The sequence below is a fragment of the Limulus polyphemus genome, unplaced genomic scaffold (genome assembly GCF_000517525.1).
Source record: "Limulus polyphemus unplaced genomic scaffold, Limulus_polyphemus-2.1.2 Scaffold214, whole genome shotgun sequence".
NCBI classification, from domain to species: domain Eukaryota; kingdom Metazoa; phylum Arthropoda; class Merostomata; order Xiphosura; family Limulidae; genus Limulus; species Limulus polyphemus.
Window position 1 is genome coordinate 3,782 of NW_013665824.1, and position 21,345 is coordinate 25,126.

Genomic DNA, 21,345 nt, shown 5'->3' on the forward strand with positions numbered 1-21,345 from the left:
GTTTAACAACTATCTCAATCAATAAAATTGATTATATATGAGCATTAATTATGTCAATTAGTATTACATAAAATAATCAATTATTCAAAATTACAATTAAGTTGAGTAATTTAACAAGGATATTCAACTAATCAAAATAATGTTTGTGGTTATTACTATTTTATTATTCCAATCATCCAAGTAATTGAAGCACTGTCATTATGATTTCTCATTATTTTTGTTTAATTCAATGCTGTTCAGCTTAATTGGTTAGTGTCATGCATGACTCACAAAAAATATCCAACTAATCCATTCCTAGAGTGCTTGCCCTGCCCTAGTTTTTGCTCTGAACTAATCTGTGTTAGTGTTTCTGATTATTACTATACTCAGTTATATCAACTATCCAAGTCTCATGTGAGAATAATCATTTAATTGAATGTAACCAATTAATGAGCTTGAATATTAAAAATAGATAAGCAAGTGCTGTAAGCTTTGGAAGTTGAAGGTTTGAATGTGAACTGATCCTTTTTCAAAGTGTGTGTGCATGTGTATAATATTTTTCTTTTATTATTGCAGGAATATGGTACAGAATCCTTGATTCTATAGGGAAGCTTTCTGTTATAACAAATGTAAGTATGTCACTATTATTTCAAACTAATTAGTGAACATGCTTTGAGCATTTTTTTCAGTCTCAAAAGTTAGAAAGTTTGTGAGACTAGCAATAGCCAGATCTTTTCCATAATGTTTTACAATGTAAATTTTGAAGATCACACAATCGGGACACGTTGAAAATATGCACAAGTGTTTTAAACTGTGTAAGATGAAATGGGTATAGTGACTGTATACGTAGATGTTACTAAAGTGCATGGTGAAAGTAGCCATTTGATAACATACAGTTTTGTTTAACATTAATGTATTATGTTCCAGTAACAAGAATATTGTGTGTAGTTTTGTATCTGTTATAAGAGGTGAGTGTGCAGGATTCCTAGGATTTATTGGGTATCATAGCAATTTTTTTCCAGTTTATAGTTTAAGCTTTGTCATCACACCTTTTGAAAATTACCAATTTCTTGGATTTTCAGGGGGTGATCATAGCTTTCACATCTAGTTTCATTGACCAGCTTTTCTATATGATTACTGTTTCACCTGATGGTTCTTTGTATGGATTTTTGAACTTCACTTTATCAGAATTCAACATAACTGACTTTTCCCCTGATGCAAGTATCACTTCCAATGACAACATGACATCTCTTACTTGTGGGTAAGTGTAGCCTGTGGCTTGGTTAATAATGTTTTGTTAAAGGTATGGTGCATCATTAAAATGAAATAGCTATAGCTGTAAGTTCATTCCAAACTGGTCATTAAGTTATTTTGTCAATCCTTTATTAGCTAAAAATGTTTTGCTTTACATATTCAGCAGTATGTAATATCCTAGCACACACTTTCAGTCAAATGTAAACTATTCTACAATCGAATTTCATTAGAACATTATGTATATATAATATATTCAGTGTTTGCCTGAATTTCAGTGAGGAAGAAGAAAACCAAATAAACTTTCAAAGTATTGTGACAAAAGAAAAACAGCTAGTTTCATTAAGTTGTAGATGTTGTTGTACATCAAACATAGAAGTATGGATATTTGGTAAGGCTATAAGCTTATTTTGTCATTGATGTACTTTTTTAAGGTTATATTTTTCTCATGGATATAGTTTTAAATATCTGTTGCTTCAAGAACTTACAAATTGTTATAAGCTGAATTTCAGTTTAGACAAATTGGGTAATTCTGTTTGGTAGAAACTGGAATAGAGAAAAAGAAAACACTGATGGTAAATTTTAAATAGGAATTATAAAGTGTAACAGTAATGCTTTTAATGATATATTGAAACTCCTGATTTATCAGCAACAGCAACTAAAAGATGTTCTTATTCACGAGAGTAACCTTGTTGAAAAGTTTGTCATTTGTAATATTGTGAATTTCAGTGTTGCTAGTTTATCCCCAAAGTTTTGATAATAATTTGAAACATCAGTAACAAAATATTTATTATCTCTCTATAGTATAATTATCAACATTCACAGGTATTTATAGCCACATAGAGTATTGGATAATAATTTCAGTGGGTGTTTTTCTTAAATAATTTTCTCAATTTTATTTGTAGATACCAAGGCTACAGAGAATCTCCTATTTCAAGCAATAAATATGAACTTAGATCCATTTACTGGCATCTTGTAGCAGCTCGTTTAGGTTTTGTTGTGGTGTTTGAGGTAAGAAAGTGTATTTTTAAAGAATCTAAAGTAAATCTTCTTTATCCCAAAGTTTAATCAATAAATATAATGCATGGTATAGTACATCTCTTATTAATAGAATTTGATGATTTTACTTTTCAACATTGTTTGTCATGAATCCATAAATTCTTCAAAAATAAACAAATTGTTCTTCAAGTTGTACACAAATGTTGTACCTGTAATTACTTACCATTAAAATGTATAAAAAGACTATTTCACTTTGCATATATATCAATATAAGTGTAACATATAATAAAGGTTATGCTGTTGTTAAATACATTAATCTTATTCAGAGTAAAATTATCTGTGTGATGTGAATCAAAAACATTTAACTTTATGCAACTGAATATGCTAATTTATTGTGTAAAGTCATTCTTAATTAAGGAAATATTTATTAATTGATTTATGATATAGTTGTAAAAATGAATTTTTTGTACAAAAAAAAACAATTCTTATGATGTTTAATTTAAGTAAGCATTTCATTATTTGTAGTATGTATCTTACAGACCACCATTGTAATCATCACAACTTTAATTCGTTGGTTGATCCCAGATGTTCCAATGTCTCTGAAACTCCAGATTCGACATGAAAATTATATCACTAATGAAATGATCATTGAACAGGAACTGAGAAGAGCAAAAGAACTTGGTATTGTAGGAAGTAGAGGTACATCATAGTACAAGAAGTAGCTTGTTAGATTGCTGAGAGGTGCTGGCTTTGTCTAGAAACTACTACTACTCATCCAGTGAAATAATTTAACAGCTGTAATTATGGATTACTTATTCTTCTGTATCAGAAACCTTGTTTTTGCTAAACTGATGTTTAGTCAAATCATCTATTCTGCCCTGAAATGAATTGTACACACTTATCAACTGTGTTTTTTTTTAACTCTTTAGGTGAACTCATTACCATATGTTGACCACATAATGCAATTTGAATTTCCCACTAGAGATGCAAATCAAGTGCACCAGATCAATTGTCAAAGCCTGATCTGCACAGATGATGAGCTCAGCTGCTGATTTCTATCCAACATGGCTTGAATGGGTAGTGAAAGAAACTTTATTACAAACATACAATGTTTCGACAAGCTTATGTCATAATCATGACAGTAACATAAGTTTGTCTAGACATTAATCATTTATAATAGTTTCTTTCACTACCCATTCAAGCCTTCTCCAAACTTTCTCTATTAAAAAGTGGGTTCCTTGTCACCAACATGTTATGAGCAAAGGGACCCAAAATGACATCAAATTCCTCCAGTGATTTCACACTTGAAAATATCATTGAACTTGTGCAAGGTGACAATAATTCTGACTCTGAACCTGAATTATCTGATGTTGATTTTTAGTGTGATATCATGCACACCCCTAAAGGGTTGACATAATAGTTTTAAACAATAATTTATGTTTAATAGATTAAAGAACATTCAATTTAATGGAACCACATTGTCAAGTTGGTTTTTGAGGGATCCTAGTCTAATTAAAATAATTTGCAAAATCTGGAATTATTCATTTCCTGTTTTGGCTGGTCAATTTCAGAGTGAACAGTTTTCCATTATTGTGTAGTAGCATTTTCAAAACTTTTGTGTTAAGCATGATATATTTAACTTTATTCTGATGGTCTTCTTTAGGTTTTCCTTTAGCATTTTATATAATTTTGTCATATGATTGTTTTCCTGCTGATTTTGAATACTAACTCTAGGAAAGTTTTCTATAAAGAATTACTCTTCTCTAATAACATTTTAATTGTGTGTGTATTTATTTCCTGTTATTTGTGAGCAGTGTTCAAAATCTCATTTTGATCTGTTAGATTTTCCTCTGTAATTAAGCTCCTACATTGGAAAGTAAACATTTCAGAGTGTTGTCTGATAATAATTTCAATTAAAGTCAAAGTATTTTTATACAAATGAAGCATATCATTATATTTCCACACAGTTATCATTCAAGAAATATATATTATGATGTAACAACTTATTTTGTTTAACCTTTCTGATGTACGAGTAAAATCAATATACTAAGTAGAAAAACAATATAAATAAAATAAGTTTTACATAAAAACATTTAATACATGGATGTCAAAAACATCTGAAAAGTACAACCTGATGAAGGGAAGTTATGCTTCTAGAAACAAGATGAAGAGGGGTGGTGCCAGTCTAAATCTGGTGAGGTGGCTGCTTTATACATCTTATGGGCACATATACTGTAGTACTTAGGAAGTGAGCCAACTTTAAACATTGTTTGTTGGATGCAGAGGTCACAAGGGAGACTAAAGCTCATTTTGGAGTAGCTGTGGCCCTAGCAAGTCCCACCTCCCACTGACAACTTTGAAGTTCAGCAAATGTTCTTCACCTGTGTTTTTAGTATTCATGTTTTAATTACTTTCCTGTAATCCTTATTTAGTTTGTAATTTGTTGTTGGTTAGTATAATTATTTTATTTGTGTAATAAAAATGTTTAACAAAATGAGTTGCTATACATTACAGCATGAAGATGCTTCAAGATCTATTTCCTCACATTTTTGATCTCATGTTTAAGTTTATAGTATACATTTTTGTGAGATTTCTTATTCTGTAATTTTGAAACCTGGAAAGAGAAGTAATTTTTAGTTTTTTTAATTCACTTAAAGTGCACATTGTTCAGATATTTTATCTTATCTAAAATCAGAGTATTTACATAGTTTACCTAAAAACAAACGGATATTTGAAATGTTATTTACATGTTTGATGAATGATGTTCCTGCTCTACTATGAACAATTTGAAGTGCCTAGCTCTGAGTATAATTTAAAAAAAAATTGAACATAAATAACATAGCTATACCCAAGTTATAGAAATACCTTCAATGAAAAACGTTAGTATATCAAGAAATAATTTTTGAGATATCCATAAGTATTGTCTTCATATTTACCCATTATATAATACTAATACATGTGTTTATCAATGTGTTTTTCACAAAATGTCATAGCTTTTATTGATCTGGTAATTAGTCATTACATTATTTCATGTTATTTGTATGTATACATCAGTTAAACATTTTAAATTTAGCTATACAATTAGCTTAATATTATTCTTAAAACAGAATTTCACATTTTGCTTACAAAACACAAAAGATAATTTTGTTCCACCTGATTGATCAGGCTTTACAAATTAATTTCTATATGCAAAATATTGTTTATCATATAAACCAGTTTTACCAAAATATGTTGAAGTTAATAATCCAGAGGTAAGTCAAACATGAAGAATCTAAAGGCTTACATGATCTTTTAATTTGCTTTATAAAAACATTATAGAATAAATCAGTTTTTTTTATCAAGCACCAATCTCTTCAAATTCATCTGAAAAACCAGGCTAATTTACAAAAGTTGTCTAGAGAATTTTTTTAAAACACTAGAAAGTGTAAACTGCTTCTAAATAAGATAAATTATGAACATTTATCTTATCAGCTGTTTTTTTTATTAGGATTTTCATAAATGCATTTATTTTGGGATATAAAACTTTGCTCAAGTATTTTGTCCAGCATTGGACATTTAATTTGGGAACTTGAAAAAGTTTTTTTTTTTTCATTTTATGACCATAGCTGACAAAGAACAAGTAAGATTTTTAAGTTTTAATGAACTATGAAAATTTAAATTATGTGTGTTATTTATTCTGTTTATTACAGGTAGTTAGATTACTTTTAATTTATATTTGGGTTGCTTGTTGAATAAAAATAATTTGATAGCAAGAATTAAATTTTTTTTGACAATGTGGTTTTAATTCATAGCCAGTAATGATGTTTAAATTTATTCCTATTATATATGTTACAGAAGTTGTTAATGTTAATTTTCATATACTTGTTCAGAATATTAAGTAATATAGGCCACTAAAACAAAACTTTTATTGTCCATTTTTAAAAGTAAACTTAAAACAAAATACTGAAACTGAAATGTATTTTGGTTTGTCCTAATAATTAAGAGAACAGTTAAACATACATGTCCATATAAAGTTTACTTTTTTCCACATAAAATCAAATTCGTGTGAATGTGTTTTTAATGAATGAAATGAAGTTGCTTTTGAACCGATTTTTTTTGGTTAGACAAGCAATTATAAGCAATAACTTAACTAAAATACTTTTTGACTTGAGAGTTATAACATATATAAATACAGTTGTCCATCTGTTATCACAGTCTTGTAAGGAACCACTGAATCAATTTCAATAGAGGAACTCGAGTGAAATCCCCTAAGATCAAGTTTAAATGGACAAGCAGTCAGATGAACATACTAATATCTTGAATAATTTAATGAAAAGCAGTTTTGTTAGTGTTCAATGTACATTAAGAAAACATTTTTTTGAGACTGATTTATATGGTTTCAAAATGAAGTGTAAAAGCCCAATACTTGCAATGTCAAATAAAATATATTTCTATCCAAAGACAGCAGTTCAGTGTCATTTTTACAAGATCTGTTCACCTATCAAGAAGGATCTTGCAAAGCACAAAAGAAAGCTTCTACAACACCACATTTTTAAGAAGAAATCTAATAGTAGAAAACTTTGTGGGAATCATTAGGCTGGTCACAGCTAAAAATCTGTCACTTCTTTGGATAATTCATAGGATTACAATAAATGGCAAAAAAGTTTAACAACAGTTTGCTAACCAACTTCGTAATAAATACTTGAGAAAAGTAAAATGGAAAATTCTCTGAAATGTCACATTTAGCCTTTAATTTTTCTTGAAGAGATGCTTTTAATTTTACGGTAGTGATACAAAATAATGAAAGTACATAATATAAAACTCGGTTGGATGTTGAAGTCCATGTGTATTTTTGAAAGTCATAAAAATGAGACTGAAATTGAATTGTTTTTACAGATATATCCATCCAATACTGTTGCTGTTACACCAGCAATGGAATACTCAAAATAATTGAAAATATACAATATCTTAAGATAGATGTTCTTTAGTAAGTTAGAGAAGAGTTGTACCAAGTTAAAATAATTTATAAGAAAAAGTTATGTTGACATTAAATATGACAGTTTAAAACTATTCTTAAAATATCACTCCATGTAGATACTGCTAAAAGTTTTGTCTTTTGTACCTCCTAGGTACAAACAGTTGCACAAAATGATTTATTATAAATATCTTACCTACACACAAGAAAAGCTTTACAACATTTATAATTAAGCAAAATATGTTTTCTAAAATTAAACACTATACATTAAAACATTATATGCAGTATCTTTTATACATATATATGAATGTAATATTATGTACACATAAATGGAATACTTGCAAAAATACAAATCTGGAAAGAGAAACCTAGATCCAGACAGTTATGGGCCTGTCAGTCTGCTGAGCTATTGGGTTATTGCTAGAAAGTATGATCGAGAAATACATACTCTGGCATTTTGAGTCTTAAAAAAAAGAATCTCATCATCACAACACAAACGGGCCATGGATAATGAAAGACCATTTGTCCTTTCTAGCATAAAATATAGAAAATGCCTACTAGGAGAAAAATAAAAAAGAGCTCATGGTTTTCTTTGACTTCACTTAAGCCTTTGACCATGTCTGGAAGAAGGGCCTCTTGCTGAAGATGCAGGAGATGGGAGTTGTAGGCTAACTGTTCAGATGGATAAGGAGCTTCCTCTTATACAGGAATACCACAATCAAAGTAGACAGCATCCTTGACCACCTGGTCAAAGTGAGAGAAGTCCTGCAGACTGATATCCCTGGCTCTGTTTCTTATGTACGTCAGTGGTATCATTACATGTGTGCCAAAACATGTCTACAACTGTTTGCCTACTGATAATTTCACAGTATTGAGTACACCTGAGCATACCTCCATAGCAATTTATTGCATTCGATGAACTGTCAATGATGTACAAATCTTGACAGAGTGGTGGGATCCGGACATCGGCAGAATTGAAACTTGCACCACCCAGTTGTCCTAAATAAGTGAAGAGAAGGTGAGTCAGAAGCTTGGAGAGTATAGTATCTCTTAGGAGGAAATGCCAACTTTACTTGGTGTAAAGTTAGAAAGAAGGTTAATATGGAAGCCAAACATTGGAGCAACAAAAGTGAGAACTATCAAACTGACCCTGACTAACACATTAGGTTATCTGCTGTGTCCACCATAGGGAATTGAACCCCTGACTTTAGCATTGTCAGTCCGCAGACTTATCATTGTCCCACCGGAAGACTTAAATGACCGAATCGTTGCATACAATAAAATAGACACCAGAATAAACTATTACCTGTAAAGGCCTTTATAACAGAGTTCCATTCAAAATTGATGTAAATAAAGTAAAGTTCTTTGTAAAGAACTTAAGTTTTTTGCTGAATATGTTCAGTTTTGTAATACTTGTAGAATTCCCAAGATCTAGAGAACTTACAGTATTCAACAGAACTTTCAAAATTTTAATGGCCATTTCTACTACCAGATGTACTGCTGGTTAGGCCTCACTTAAAGTAGTGTTCAGTCTTGGACTCCATACTTTAAGAAGAACATTGATTTGTTTGAAATGGTTCAATGAAGGTCTAGTAGAATGATTCCTGGGACGAAGGGGCCATCATAAGAGAGCAGGTTAAAGTCTTTAATATTATTTTCTCTTGAGATGGGATCTTACTAGTGTTTTGCATTATAGAGGGAATAGACAGGATTTATGCATTATCTTTTGTGTATTTTATGTTAAGAGTGGCAGTACTAGGGGACAGGGATACAAAGATTTGACAAGGTTAACATAATCTGCAAATTAGGCAAGTTTAGTTTTGAAACAGGGTCATTAACTTTTGAAATGCCCCCCCCCCCCCACCAGTGGTATGTCTGCGGACTTACAACACTAGAAACCAGGTTTCAATACCCGTGGTGGGCAGAGCACAGATAGTCTATTGTGTAGCTTTGTGCTTAATTACAAACAAACTTTCTGTCATTAACTCTTAGACAACAGAATTTGGAATGTACGAGAGAGAGCTTGATGAGAATCTGGGAGGGGGGTCAAGAGCAGATATTGGCAGACAAGTGTTTGAAGAAATGAATGGAATACACACAATAGGCCAAAGGGTCCCTTGTTGTCCTTCAAATGTTATGTTAATAAAGTCCCAGATTTGTGTAACAGAATAGTAATTTAACCTATGTACTATACACTCTGCTTTATCTGTTCAAAACTGACACACGAAAAATTTATTTTGAGTAAAACTGAATAAAATATTTTTTTTTAAATTTAAATCATACTTGGTTATGTGAATAACAAGTCCCCTGCCACATCCAGCTAAGAACTGCAGTTTTAACTTGCATCGTCTCCCATCAGAATTGATATTGTTATCTATAAAGAGGTTTATGTGTCTTATTATGAAGAACAGGTTGCAGATTTTGCAAAGTGCACAAACAACTAGAGAAGTGTGTAGTGTACATAAGTTACACAATATTCTCTCTTTACCTTTCATAATAATTGAAATATTTGAGATTTCTAATTCAATTAAGTTTTTTTAAAATCATGCAGTATACTTAAGTTAGTAAAGTATTAAATTACTCAAGGCCATTAAACTGTATTAAAAATACATTAAAAACAAAGATTGTAGGTGTTTGCCTGCAGTTGATTGATGTAACTTGTTATTCATAATGTATATACAGTAAAATTGTATAAATCATTAACTGTATATGGATATATTTTAGGAGTCACTGAAAATCCAGTTTTTAGTGTACAAAGATAAGAATCACCACCCTGAAATACAACTGTGTTAAAATATTTCTGATGATAATTTGCAAAATCATAATTTAATTTAAACTTCTAACAATAAGTCCTTTTAATGTAACAATTCTACTTTCATTAATATTACAAAGATTGAGAACATGTTGAAGGCTGAAATTGAAGATATTGATGAGAACCTTGGTGCTTATACAGTCATTGTTAGCAGTAATTGCAATATTTTCTCAAGGAAAAGGAATGCTAACATTAAAAAAATTTTTACTCTTATGAATATCTCTACAATGCCTAAACATAATGATGGACATTGCTTATTTTAAAACTGTATTGATAATACATGCAAGTTTTTTAAAAATAATTTTCATAATCATTACCAAAAAGGAACAAACTCAATTATAAAACAAACACGTTATTTATTACTCTCAGAAAAACGTTAAGTTTTCAAAAGAAATATACTTACATAAATAAACTAAGGATTAAAAATTTTTGATATCTTTTTTAACACAAGTAGCTAATTTTTTAACTTTAAACTATTGACAAAAACTAAGATTTCTGTCTTCTTAATGTGAAAACCATTACACAACTTTGAATATATAATTGCATCATAATAGCCTCTCTCCTCTTTACACATTAAGTTTTGAAGTATTTGATCTCGAGGATATACTAAATTTAAAAGTTTAATTATGTATGTATGTATGGAGTACTCTGCGAGATATGCAGTTTGGTCTGTTTCAACTATTTTCAATACATAGAGGTATTTAGATCTGAAGGACAATATTCTTACTTTCACTTTTTTTTTATTCTGAGATTACCTCAGTGGGCCAAATGGGAAATTATTGTTTACTGTTTTATTCATAACTACCATCATATTTTTCTACCCACAAGTCTTTCAAATGTTTATTTTTTCAAAGCATGACCAAATTCTTATCAGATTCATTTGTTCTCTCTTTTATCCAATTCTTACATGTTACTTACAAACTGTAGATAATAATGGAATAACTCTCCAATTAGTGTTATAACATCCACAATTGATTACACATTAGGGAACATCAAGAGAGGCATTTTGTCTTATCAAAGTTGTTCTGACTCGCAACCTGCTTCAATAAACAAAAACTAATCACTAGATCCAGCCCTGATCCCTAAAATTCCTATAGTCTCCATCACTCTAGTTAGTAGTTTGTTCCACAGATTTACCATCCTACTGGTAAAATAAAGCAGCTTCAACTGGAGATGCATCTGACCTTATAAAATCTTAACTTTATTAACTCTCATCCCACTACCTTCAGAAGTTAACACAAAAAAATCTGATGCATTAATCTTATTAATTTCAGAAAATTTTATTTAAAGACAGTTTTATAGTAATCTACAATAAATTATAATTTACAATGATAATTTGGTATTCTTTTATAATGCTTTCATTCCTTAACCTAAATATAAAACCTATAAGGTTAAGCAACAAAAAAATTAATTTTATTGTTGTATTAAACAACACACCAAAATAGGTGTGCAAGTATCAAAACTTTATACTAACTTAACCTTTTCTAAATAATATATCTTTTACTGAACTTAGATCAGAAATTATCCCAACTTTTCGTCTTTGGGATAAATGTTTAGCAATAAGGGCAATTCATAATTTTATTATATCACTTCATGAAAAAAAGTTTGCCACCAACTGGTTTACACAGTATTTCTCAATTTGTCTTCTAAGTTCCAGCTAAAGATGTGTGTACATATTTTCACAACTTGTTTTTTTTCCAGTATTTATAAATGAATTAAGATACCTTAAGAAAATGCACATAGGACATTGTTTATATCTAATATTTTAATACTTAGAACATCTACATAACATACAAGCAAAACATTTCCTTCCAAGTTGTAATTCAACTAAATGTTGTAGAACTAAGTTAACAGAAAGCCCTTTAAACACAGCTTGCATACTACCGCGTTGTAAAAAAACTAACACCTTTCTTCATATTAATTATGTAAAATATATTTCTTACTTACAGAACCTACAGATTTACTGTACACATCTGCATAAAATTAAACACTATGTGTATCAGAAATGTTCATTTTAAACTTTTATTGAAAATGATGCACCACAAGAACATCCGTGTTCAGCCTGGGGATTGTTAATAATCCTAAATGCTGAACGAATAAGTTCTTCATAATAGTCAATTGTTGAATCTTTAACAAAATCCAGTGATGTTTCATCAATAACTACTTTAGCTCCATCTCGTTCATATATTTGATCATCCTCGTTGATGTTGGTATCCAAATCAAATCTATACTGGAAACCTGAACAACCACCTCCCTCTACAATAACTCGCAAAAAGACCCCATCTGATGCTATCTGTTTCAGTCTCTTTACACATGTATCGGAGATTTTCAAGCCTTTATTAGAATTAACATCAGAATTATGTTCGGCTGAAACTGAAAACTTGTTACCTGCCAATCCTCGTACGGTAGAATTAACCATTATTTGGTATATCAGTGAATTTGAAGTTTTCTTAAAAACATCTGTTAGCATTAGCAAAGGCCTTATTAAATTATTTGTCATTTTTGGATTTTAATTACGTTAGTCACTACAAATCACAATAGTATTAGTAGTAGTACAGAGAAAGTTCTGAGATAAGCCTAACGTCTACATATCTTGAAAAATAGGAAACTGAGTGAAAGTGAAAATTAAGACTTGAGCAAAATTACATTGTTCAGGTTTAACCACTTAGTTAAATAATGCCCAATACTTAATATAAGTTAATAACACTAATAGTACGTCAATTGCTCAGATATCAATATATGAGAACTAATATTTAATTTTAAGTTTACATACACAGCCCTAATAGTGATACATTTATTGTGTACATAAAATTTCCTCGTTAGTACTATTCGCAGTCAAATTAATATTAGTACTACTTGATTCGTGTGTTATGCTGTCGGAGTTTGATTTCTAGAGGAAAAAACACAGTAGAAAATTTTGGCTGCAAGACGTGGGAAGATGACGAAAGTGTTCAAAATTGGTAAAAGTAAAACACACGTTTGGAGACTGTTGCCAGTGATGGGTCAGACCGACGATTTCGCTCTCTTTCGCCGTACTAATTTGATTAGCCCACAATTAAGTATATTCACAACTGACGGTCACTTTATAGCTGTAGACTCAACACTCTGTATTTTACTTTTTGGCACATAATTGCCCTTGATTTATCGACAAAAACAGGATGAACTTCGTCCAACCGTTAGCTGAATAAGTAAGACATAGTAACACAGGAAAAGAGCATGCGCACATCATCGTCAAAGTTGCCTTCCTGTTTCATAGGAAATGATCCATACTGAAGTTGTCTTTATATTGTTGCGTCAGCAAGGTCACGTGACTAGTGTCACGCCACCTCTCGAACCTTCGGGAATAGTCGGGAGATTACTAGATATAGGATAGGCTGGTATATATATATAAGAGGGTGACAACGTGACGGGATAATGTGTGTGTAGGTAGGGAGTAATTGATCTGCAGTGAGAAAGTATTATTGAAGTTGAGCACGTTCGTTGTTATAGCGTTTGTTTTAGCGCGATTGTTGAAATTAAGTGTATCGTAAAGTTATATTCGGAAAGAATAAACCAGTTTTATTAAGTAAGGACTTGTGTCGCTAAAGTTTCGTCGGAACGAATTTACGGAAAATCAATTAACAAACGGAGACGTAACAGTATTATAGACTGGCTTACATCACACAGGGTTGGTTGGTTTGATTATCATAATTTTTGTAAGGCAACTGAAAATCGTCCGATGGTCTATATATGGACTATTTTGTTTTAGGTTTTTGCTCGAGAAGGGAGGGGGATTAAAAACCTCTGAAATAAGGCACATTTCAATTTTTTTTTATAGCCATTTCGTTTACATCACCCAGAGTTGACTGGCTTGATTACTGTTATTATTTTATAGTAATTGAAACTGTTAAAGAGTTTACATGGGCTATTATGTTTTAGGATTTTTGCCCGAGAAGGGTGATAAAAACAACAACCACCATGCAACAAGCACATTTTCACTTTTTATAGACTTTTGGCTTGCATCACCCACAGTTGGCTGCCTGGATTACCGTAACTGATTGTATATATTCGATGACGAGGAACCCACTTTTAGACTAATAATGGTACTTGATGATGACAAATCCTTGTCGAAACATTGTACATTTGTTGATATGTTAAACGTATATTTAAGTTTTTCCTTGTTACCCATTCAAGCCGTCTCCATCCATAACTGTATATATATATATTAGGTCTTCGGGAAATTATTGTCGCTTTTTTTAGATGAAAAAAAAAAAAAACCAACCGAAAACTTATATATCAAAGCAAAACATTTATTAAACGAAATAGTCTCTATCCTGATTAATGATGCTTTTCGTTCTTACAGTCAGGTTGTTAATGCCCTGATTAAAGAAATCACTTGGCTTTGAAGCAAAAACATGTCGATGTCCTCTTTAACACCATATTTTTCCCCATTAAGATGGTGTTGCAGCGAACGAAAAAGATAATAATCTGATGGTGCCATATCTAGACAATATTGTGGGTGGGGGAGAACTTCCCAATTTAACTCCATAGTCTTGTGTTGCGTGGAACATACTACATGTGGACACGCATTGTCGTTGAGAAGAAGAACACCTTTCCGATTGACAAAGGAAGGGCGTTTCTGATGAATGGCTTGATTTAAACTTTCCAGTTGCTGACTATAGATCTCTGCATTGACAGTTCACTGTGGATTAAGAAGTTCGAAATGAATTACTCCTTTGATGTCCCACCAAATTCAAAGGAATGTTTCAAATTTGGGGTTAATTGTCGACAGGGATTGTTTGTTTGCAATTAAGCACAAAGCTACACAATGGGCTATCTGTGCTCTGCCCACCACGGGTATCGAAACGTGGTTTCGAGCGTTGTAAGTCCGCAGATATACCGCTGTGCCACTGGGAGGCTCCGACAGGGATTAGAACATTTGCAGATTTTCTCCACTGAATCGTTTGTTTAGTTCTCCAAGAAAATTATCAATGTTCGGAAACAAGATGGTTCGTTTCATATAAGATGAATCTTATATGGCGTCTCGCTTCCCCAGTGTGGTTAGAACTTCAAAGTCGTCCATGTTTGAGGGCGTAGAGCTCTGTAACTGACGCCGACGCTATTTTCAGGTCATTTCTGATAGTGATGTCATAAGAATGTTGAAAATAATGTACAACTTTCTCGTCACATCTGTAGGTTTGCAATTCTCTAGAAGACTCTCAATGAGATCTGCCGCTTTCATGTACTCTAATTTGGAATTTTACAGCATATCTGATGCTCCTTTGGCTTCACGTAAGATGTCATTCAGAAACAGCATACAGTATATGAAAGTCTAGTCAAGTTGCGCCAAAAGGGATCGGGTATTTTATGCACAGTCTCGATTGCTGTCACTTATGTCAACATGACGCAAAAATTTAACAAACAGTCAAACCTTGCTACAATTACACTTAAAGCATGCACCTGGCGAATCCATTGAGTTTCCGACATTGTTTTAAATTCTACAGGCTTTTCAGTTGGGTGCAATGTCTTTTCTTCTTTGGAAAGGAATCCAATGTCTGTGAACATTAGAACCACTTAAAAATTTGTAGCAAGTATGAAGTGTTGAGAAAAAGTCAGCCACAGGGGTAAAAGACTTCTTACATTTTACGATTACCAAATTAAGACTATGAACAAAACAGCGAATGTAGATGGCTTGAGGTAAGATTTATCTTATTTTTCATTGAACTACAGAGCGCTTGCCGCTCATGACGGCAGGGTCATCATATTCTTGACTAATTAGGTTTGTGACATCAAGTGCATTGTCCCTTAATTCCTCCAGAATATATTTGGTCAAAGATTCTGCATCGAGTTCATCAACGACTTGAAAACCAAGAAATTCTTCCTGAACTTTTGAATCATTAAAGAACTGAAATACCAAACTCATCTACTATTTTTATTTTGGGATAGGTATTTAGTTTTATCGACTAAGATTGAAAAATACCGAGCTTCTCTTATATCGTCCAAAACTATATCACTGAGGATATCTAAGATAGCATCTTGTACATTATTGTGCGTATATTTGCCATTTTAGGTCCTTCACACAGTTGTTCATTTAGGATCTTGGAATAAGTTTTTAAAAAGTTTAATATTTCCAAAAAAGTTTCATTTGTTTTCAGCTGTGTCTCTTTCACGATGACCCTTCTGAGCTATGTTTTAACAGCTGTAAGTATCAGCGTATCTGCAAGTATTTTGATGTATGCCCTATTCTTTTCCACAATCATCTAGTGAGCTTCATTAATGTGGTCCGCTACTGTTTTCTCAGAAAGCTTTGATTCGAAGTATGGCTTATAGTTACACATGTTGTTTAAATGTGCATCAGACTCCTTATGTTTGAGAAGTATGTTTTTTGTTTTTTTTGGAGATTCAATTGTTCACTTATTCCATATGTTGAACCTTTCAGACCTAAAAGCTTGCTCACTTTGATATTTAGCGCCTGTAGTAAAATGACGACAGACAAAACAGTAAACTTTGTCAATAGATATGGAATATTGAAACTAATGATATGCTTTATACTGTTCAGGTATGAATTTTCGTCCATGAGTGTTTTATCATTATACACATTACATTTGCTCTATGTGTGTAAGAATAATATTTGGGGTGGGGGTAAACTGAGAAATCAATTGATTATGATAAAAACGTACAATGGGAAGCATACCAAGCTCAATATGAAATCGTTTCTAAAGTGGAATAGTGAACAACAAGCTATTTGTCTTGTTGCTCATTTAAAAGGAGCAATGCTGAAGACAATAAATAACCTTCCATATGAGAGCTATAACAGCTATCAAGCATGGTAGCTTCTTTATCTAACAGTTTTGGATTGACATACCACAAAGAAGTATCTAGAGCAAAATTCTGGAAAAGGATATGGAGGAAAGAAGAGACGTTAGCTGGATTTGAGGGAGATTTGAAAAGGTTTAGCCAGTTATCTTACCCAGACGCTTCTTGTGAAATGATGGATTCGTTGGTATGTGGCCAATTTATAGATGTCATAATAGATGAGGATATGAAAAATAGACAAAAGTGAGGTAGGTGTAATTTTTCATAGGAAGCTCTGCAGTTGGCAATGAAACTAGAATCTTCCGAAGTCGCAGATAAACAACAAAAGCACCATTTCGAAGTTACGAGATCACTAGATTGACTAGTAGTGAAACATCAACTCCCACTGAAGATAGTATGTAGAAGAACTAAAAGATTAGTTAGACAGCTAGTTACAAAGAATGAAGAAAATAAATTACATTGCAATAGGTATTTCAAGTGTAACTTGAATGGACATATTGCCAAGAACTGCAGACAAAAAGCTTGTAGGAAATAAGAATTCCTTCCAAAGGATACCAGAAAGAGGGAACTGTTATAGATCTTGGAAACCCGGTCATTACAGCAGAGACTGTGAGTGTGGTATTTTCACTTAAAACAGATTTTATGATAAGTGTGAAGTAGTTTATTCTACAATAACGACAGAGGCTGTCTAAGAAATTTACAATGATTTTTGCCTTCAAGATAGTTTGACCGAGTCTTTAGCTTTTGAATGAAAAATAACGAGTCTGGAAACTTTTGAAAAAATGAACCAAAATCTCTATTTTAATTAAAACTGAAACATGTAATGCACATACCTACAATGAACGAATCTACAGTCTTTTCTCTCCTTCCTAGTGAGTGTCTAGTCTCGTAGTCTTCTTTTCCGCAGGATAGAACACCATAATAATGAAAAAAAAAGTCTTCTAATGGAAAATGAGTTTTGTTTTTGTTTTTAAGCTAGTGTGGAATTGAATAAAGAAAGTGTACTTGGATTCAGAAAATTAACTTGTATTAATTAATCAGTGGGCATTGTTGGATATACAAAACTGTTTAGCGTAGGTATTGTTAATTAATTAATTTTTGATACTATTGTGACAAAAGTAGAGAAAAATACTTCAACTTGTCAACTGGATTCTATAGAAATTGAATTAGCCCAAGTGGAATTTTGACAAGAAAGAGAGAACTGTATAGTGTTTAAGATACAACTATGATCTCCATAGTGTAAATAATTTTTGTACATAAGTTGAAATTGTTTTGAATATATCATTTTAAAACAAGTGGAGTGGATGCTGTCCGTATATTGTTTGAATTGATCGCTAACGAGTCATAGATACCTACTGTAGAGGAATCCTTGGCCCACACCCATATATATACTTAAAGTTTTGACAGGCATCATCACCTCATAACCTCTGTTCCCTGACAGCATTGGTCAGCTCTCAGTTTCATTTGACGTCATAATCTGCCAATTAAAGACATTCAACTTTCAAATCGTTTAACCTGGGCTGAACATACATATATTTGCAAGCAAAAAAATGGTCACCTACTAACAGAACAAAGGGTGATACGGCTGTAATAAGATAATGTTAAAAATGCTGGGCCACGTGTTGTCGCCATGACAGTGTGGAAGCTAAATAATCAATAATTTGAAATATATATATATATATTACTGGAATAGGTAAGAGCCTATGATATGCTCTTTTATGACATGAGGAATCAACAGCTTTTAATACACTTAGGCGGCAATACCCCAAGGATGAGTATTCAAGACCAACCACATTTAAGAAACAAGAAAGGGCTAACCAGACATTTGGAAACAAGAAGTCAAGGGTGAATGGAAGAAAGTTCAGCTAAGAATACCCCATCTGCCTCAAATAAGATAACAAGTTTATTACAGGTTTATTGATGGAAAGCCTTGCAACTGGTTTTACTGCTACAATTGCTGGAATTTGCCTCTAGCAATGAAGAAAGAAAAGAAGGTGATGTGAATAGCAATTAGTCATAAAATTACAGAATGAAGAAAGTTAGAAGTCACCCTTAGTGTAACAAATGTCTCCCCACCTCATGATGTGTGTGCGGGTAATTGACATTGAGGAAGAATGCTTACTGGAAACAGACTTCATGCAGAGACATTGATGCGAAGTTAGGCTAGCTTCAAATAGTTTCACAGTCTATGACCAGGAAATCCCTATGTACTTTATGGCAATTACTACACCAGAGGTTGAAGTTGTCGTAACAAAAAATAGGGTAGTCATTGTACCACCAAAAATTAAACTAGTCATACCAGCTTATTAAAACAAAAATTACGTCTAGTGATTGGGCCGTAGAGAACCAAATACTCTAGTATCATCTGATTGGTTAATGGTTGATAGAACACTCTTGGATGTGAAGAATAAAGTTGTCATCATTATGGCCATGAATACAACGTATCATAAACTTCGAGTCAGATCTGGATGGGACAAAGAGTGAGAGTGTAAGGTGGTACTTCTGCATCAAAGAAAATCAGAAGTAATCACCTTTGATGAAGTATATAGAAAATTTAATATCAAATCTTTGCATAAGGACAGCTTACCACCTCAATTACAAGAGCTATGTAATCGGAGCTGTAGAAATATTACAGCTAATTAGTGATAGATTACATAACTTATTCAAAGAATATCAAGACACTTTCTCTAATGGGCCTCGTAATTTAGGCTGAACAAACAAATTACCTCACAAGATTGATATTGGAGATACAGCCTCAATACATGAGTTAGTCAGACAACTCCCACTTACAAAACAGGCTGAGGCTTTTAAAGAGATAGAAGCCGTGAAGGAACAAGGAATGATAGAATCATGTACTAGTCTTTGAGCATAACAAATTGTACTTGTGAAGAAGAACGATATATCCACAATATTCTGCTCGGACTACCAGAAGTCACAAAGAAATATGCCTACCTAATGCCAAAGATTGAACTAGCTTCAAAGAAAACCAATAAAATTATTTTAGTAACTTTTATATTGCATATGCCATATTATTTACGTATCAGATTGTCCAATTAGTTTAATTTTCTGGCATTAAATTTAATACAAACCTATCTATCTTATTTTGGTTATTATGGTTTTTACATTTGAAATTCACTTTTAGAGCAAATGGACTGTATTTATATATCCCAAATGAAAAGACGACAGCTTTTGATTTGGGACTATAATTTAGTAAAACATTAGAATATTTTTTGATTGCCCATCCTCTCAGAGACCAGCAAATTAATGTGAAAGTTACATTTCCTGCATCTGTTGACAATGCATATTTTAAGATAATAAAATTGAATTCTGCTGTCTCTTGATAAACAATTTTTATAGATATGGTGAAGTCCTGGAAAGTAAAGTGTGTGCAAAAATTCAAGAGATATAACAGGAATTGGGAAGAAGCAAAGTAATGTTCATGATGAGGAAACTTAATGAATATATAATAAATAAATTTATTAGACACATCATCCAAACTGGGAATGATGTCGTTTACTTCGTTGGCCTCTGTACATATAAAAAGTGAGCATATTATATGTATATATATATATGCATATGCTCTTTATGATTGCGTTGTTTATTTTATCCCCTTTACAACCTAATCTTATTGCTTGGGGGTTGATTGGAAATATTAAGTAATCAGTTTTATTTAATTTTGGTGCTGGATATTTTCTTACTTTTGCAACATAACCTTGATTCTGGGGTTTTATTCTGATATATCTAATAACAATGTATATAAAGGATATTGTGTTGTTGAATTACTATTAGCAACGTCTTCATGAAAATATCCTTAAACGACCGAATAAAGAATATGGGGTTAAAATATAACGGACATAATATACTAATAGCTTAGGATAGGAATAATTACTCATAATAATGCTTCGCCAGCTAAGAAAAGGCATCCACGCCGTAACAACTTATGTAGGGACAAATTGTATTTGATTAATTGTTTTACTTGAAAATCGAAAGGCTTTTGTGTGCGAGAAAGAGAGAGAGAAAAGAAAATATAACGCATCTTATCAAAAACCTCGACGCTATATATATAAATAATTTACTTGTAACCCGGGTGATATGTCTTTTTTTTTCTAAAGAAAGAAGTTAGATTTAAATTAATTAATATAGTGTTTCATGCTACTTCCTTTGGATGAATTTGATTAATATTTCCCACAACTTTTAATCCGGTAATGAATAATATTAAAATTCATCAATCAGAATACTAAAACAATGATTTGGTTATTAATGGTTTACATTTCTGTGTGTCTTTTTCCACGTTTTAATAAAGGCTGTTACTGTTTCGTGTTATGTTTAACTTTTGTAGCATGCTGACGTGAAGTTAAATTCACAAAAAACTGCCATTAATTCAATTTTTACAACTAGAACTTGTCTAAAACTTTAATATTGTTCTTACCAATAACACCACTCTTACCTTAAGTCACAATTTAAATTTCAAAAATTAACATTTATCCATTATAGTTTTGTAAAATTGCCTCTGTCAAATAACCTATTTATATGTTTATTTGTAAAATATATCATG

At 31.9% G+C, this 21,345-nt stretch overlaps 2 protein-coding genes across 2 annotated transcripts; one reads left to right on the plus strand and one right to left on the minus strand.

Moving 5' to 3' along the window:
• Positions 1–468: 468 nt before the first annotated feature.
• On the plus strand, positions 469–6,668 carry LOC106478471 (anoctamin-1-like). Its single transcript, XM_013939015.2, has 4 exons — positions 469–608; positions 1,062–1,240; positions 2,136–2,241; positions 2,769–6,668. Exons 2-4 carry the CDS (start codon positions 1,110–1,112, stop codon positions 2,937–2,939), a joined length of 408 nt encoding a protein of 135 aa, XP_013794469.1. The 5' UTR covers positions 469–608; positions 1,062–1,109; the 3' UTR covers positions 2,940–6,668.
• A 5,341-nt stretch (positions 6,669–12,009) lies between these two features.
• On the minus strand, positions 12,010–12,414 carry LOC106478464 (iron-sulfur cluster assembly 2 homolog, mitochondrial-like). Its single transcript, XM_013939009.1, has one exon. It carries the CDS (start codon positions 12,412–12,414, stop codon positions 12,010–12,012), a length of 405 nt encoding a protein of 134 aa, XP_013794463.1.
• Positions 12,415–21,345: the final 8,931 nt, after the last annotated feature.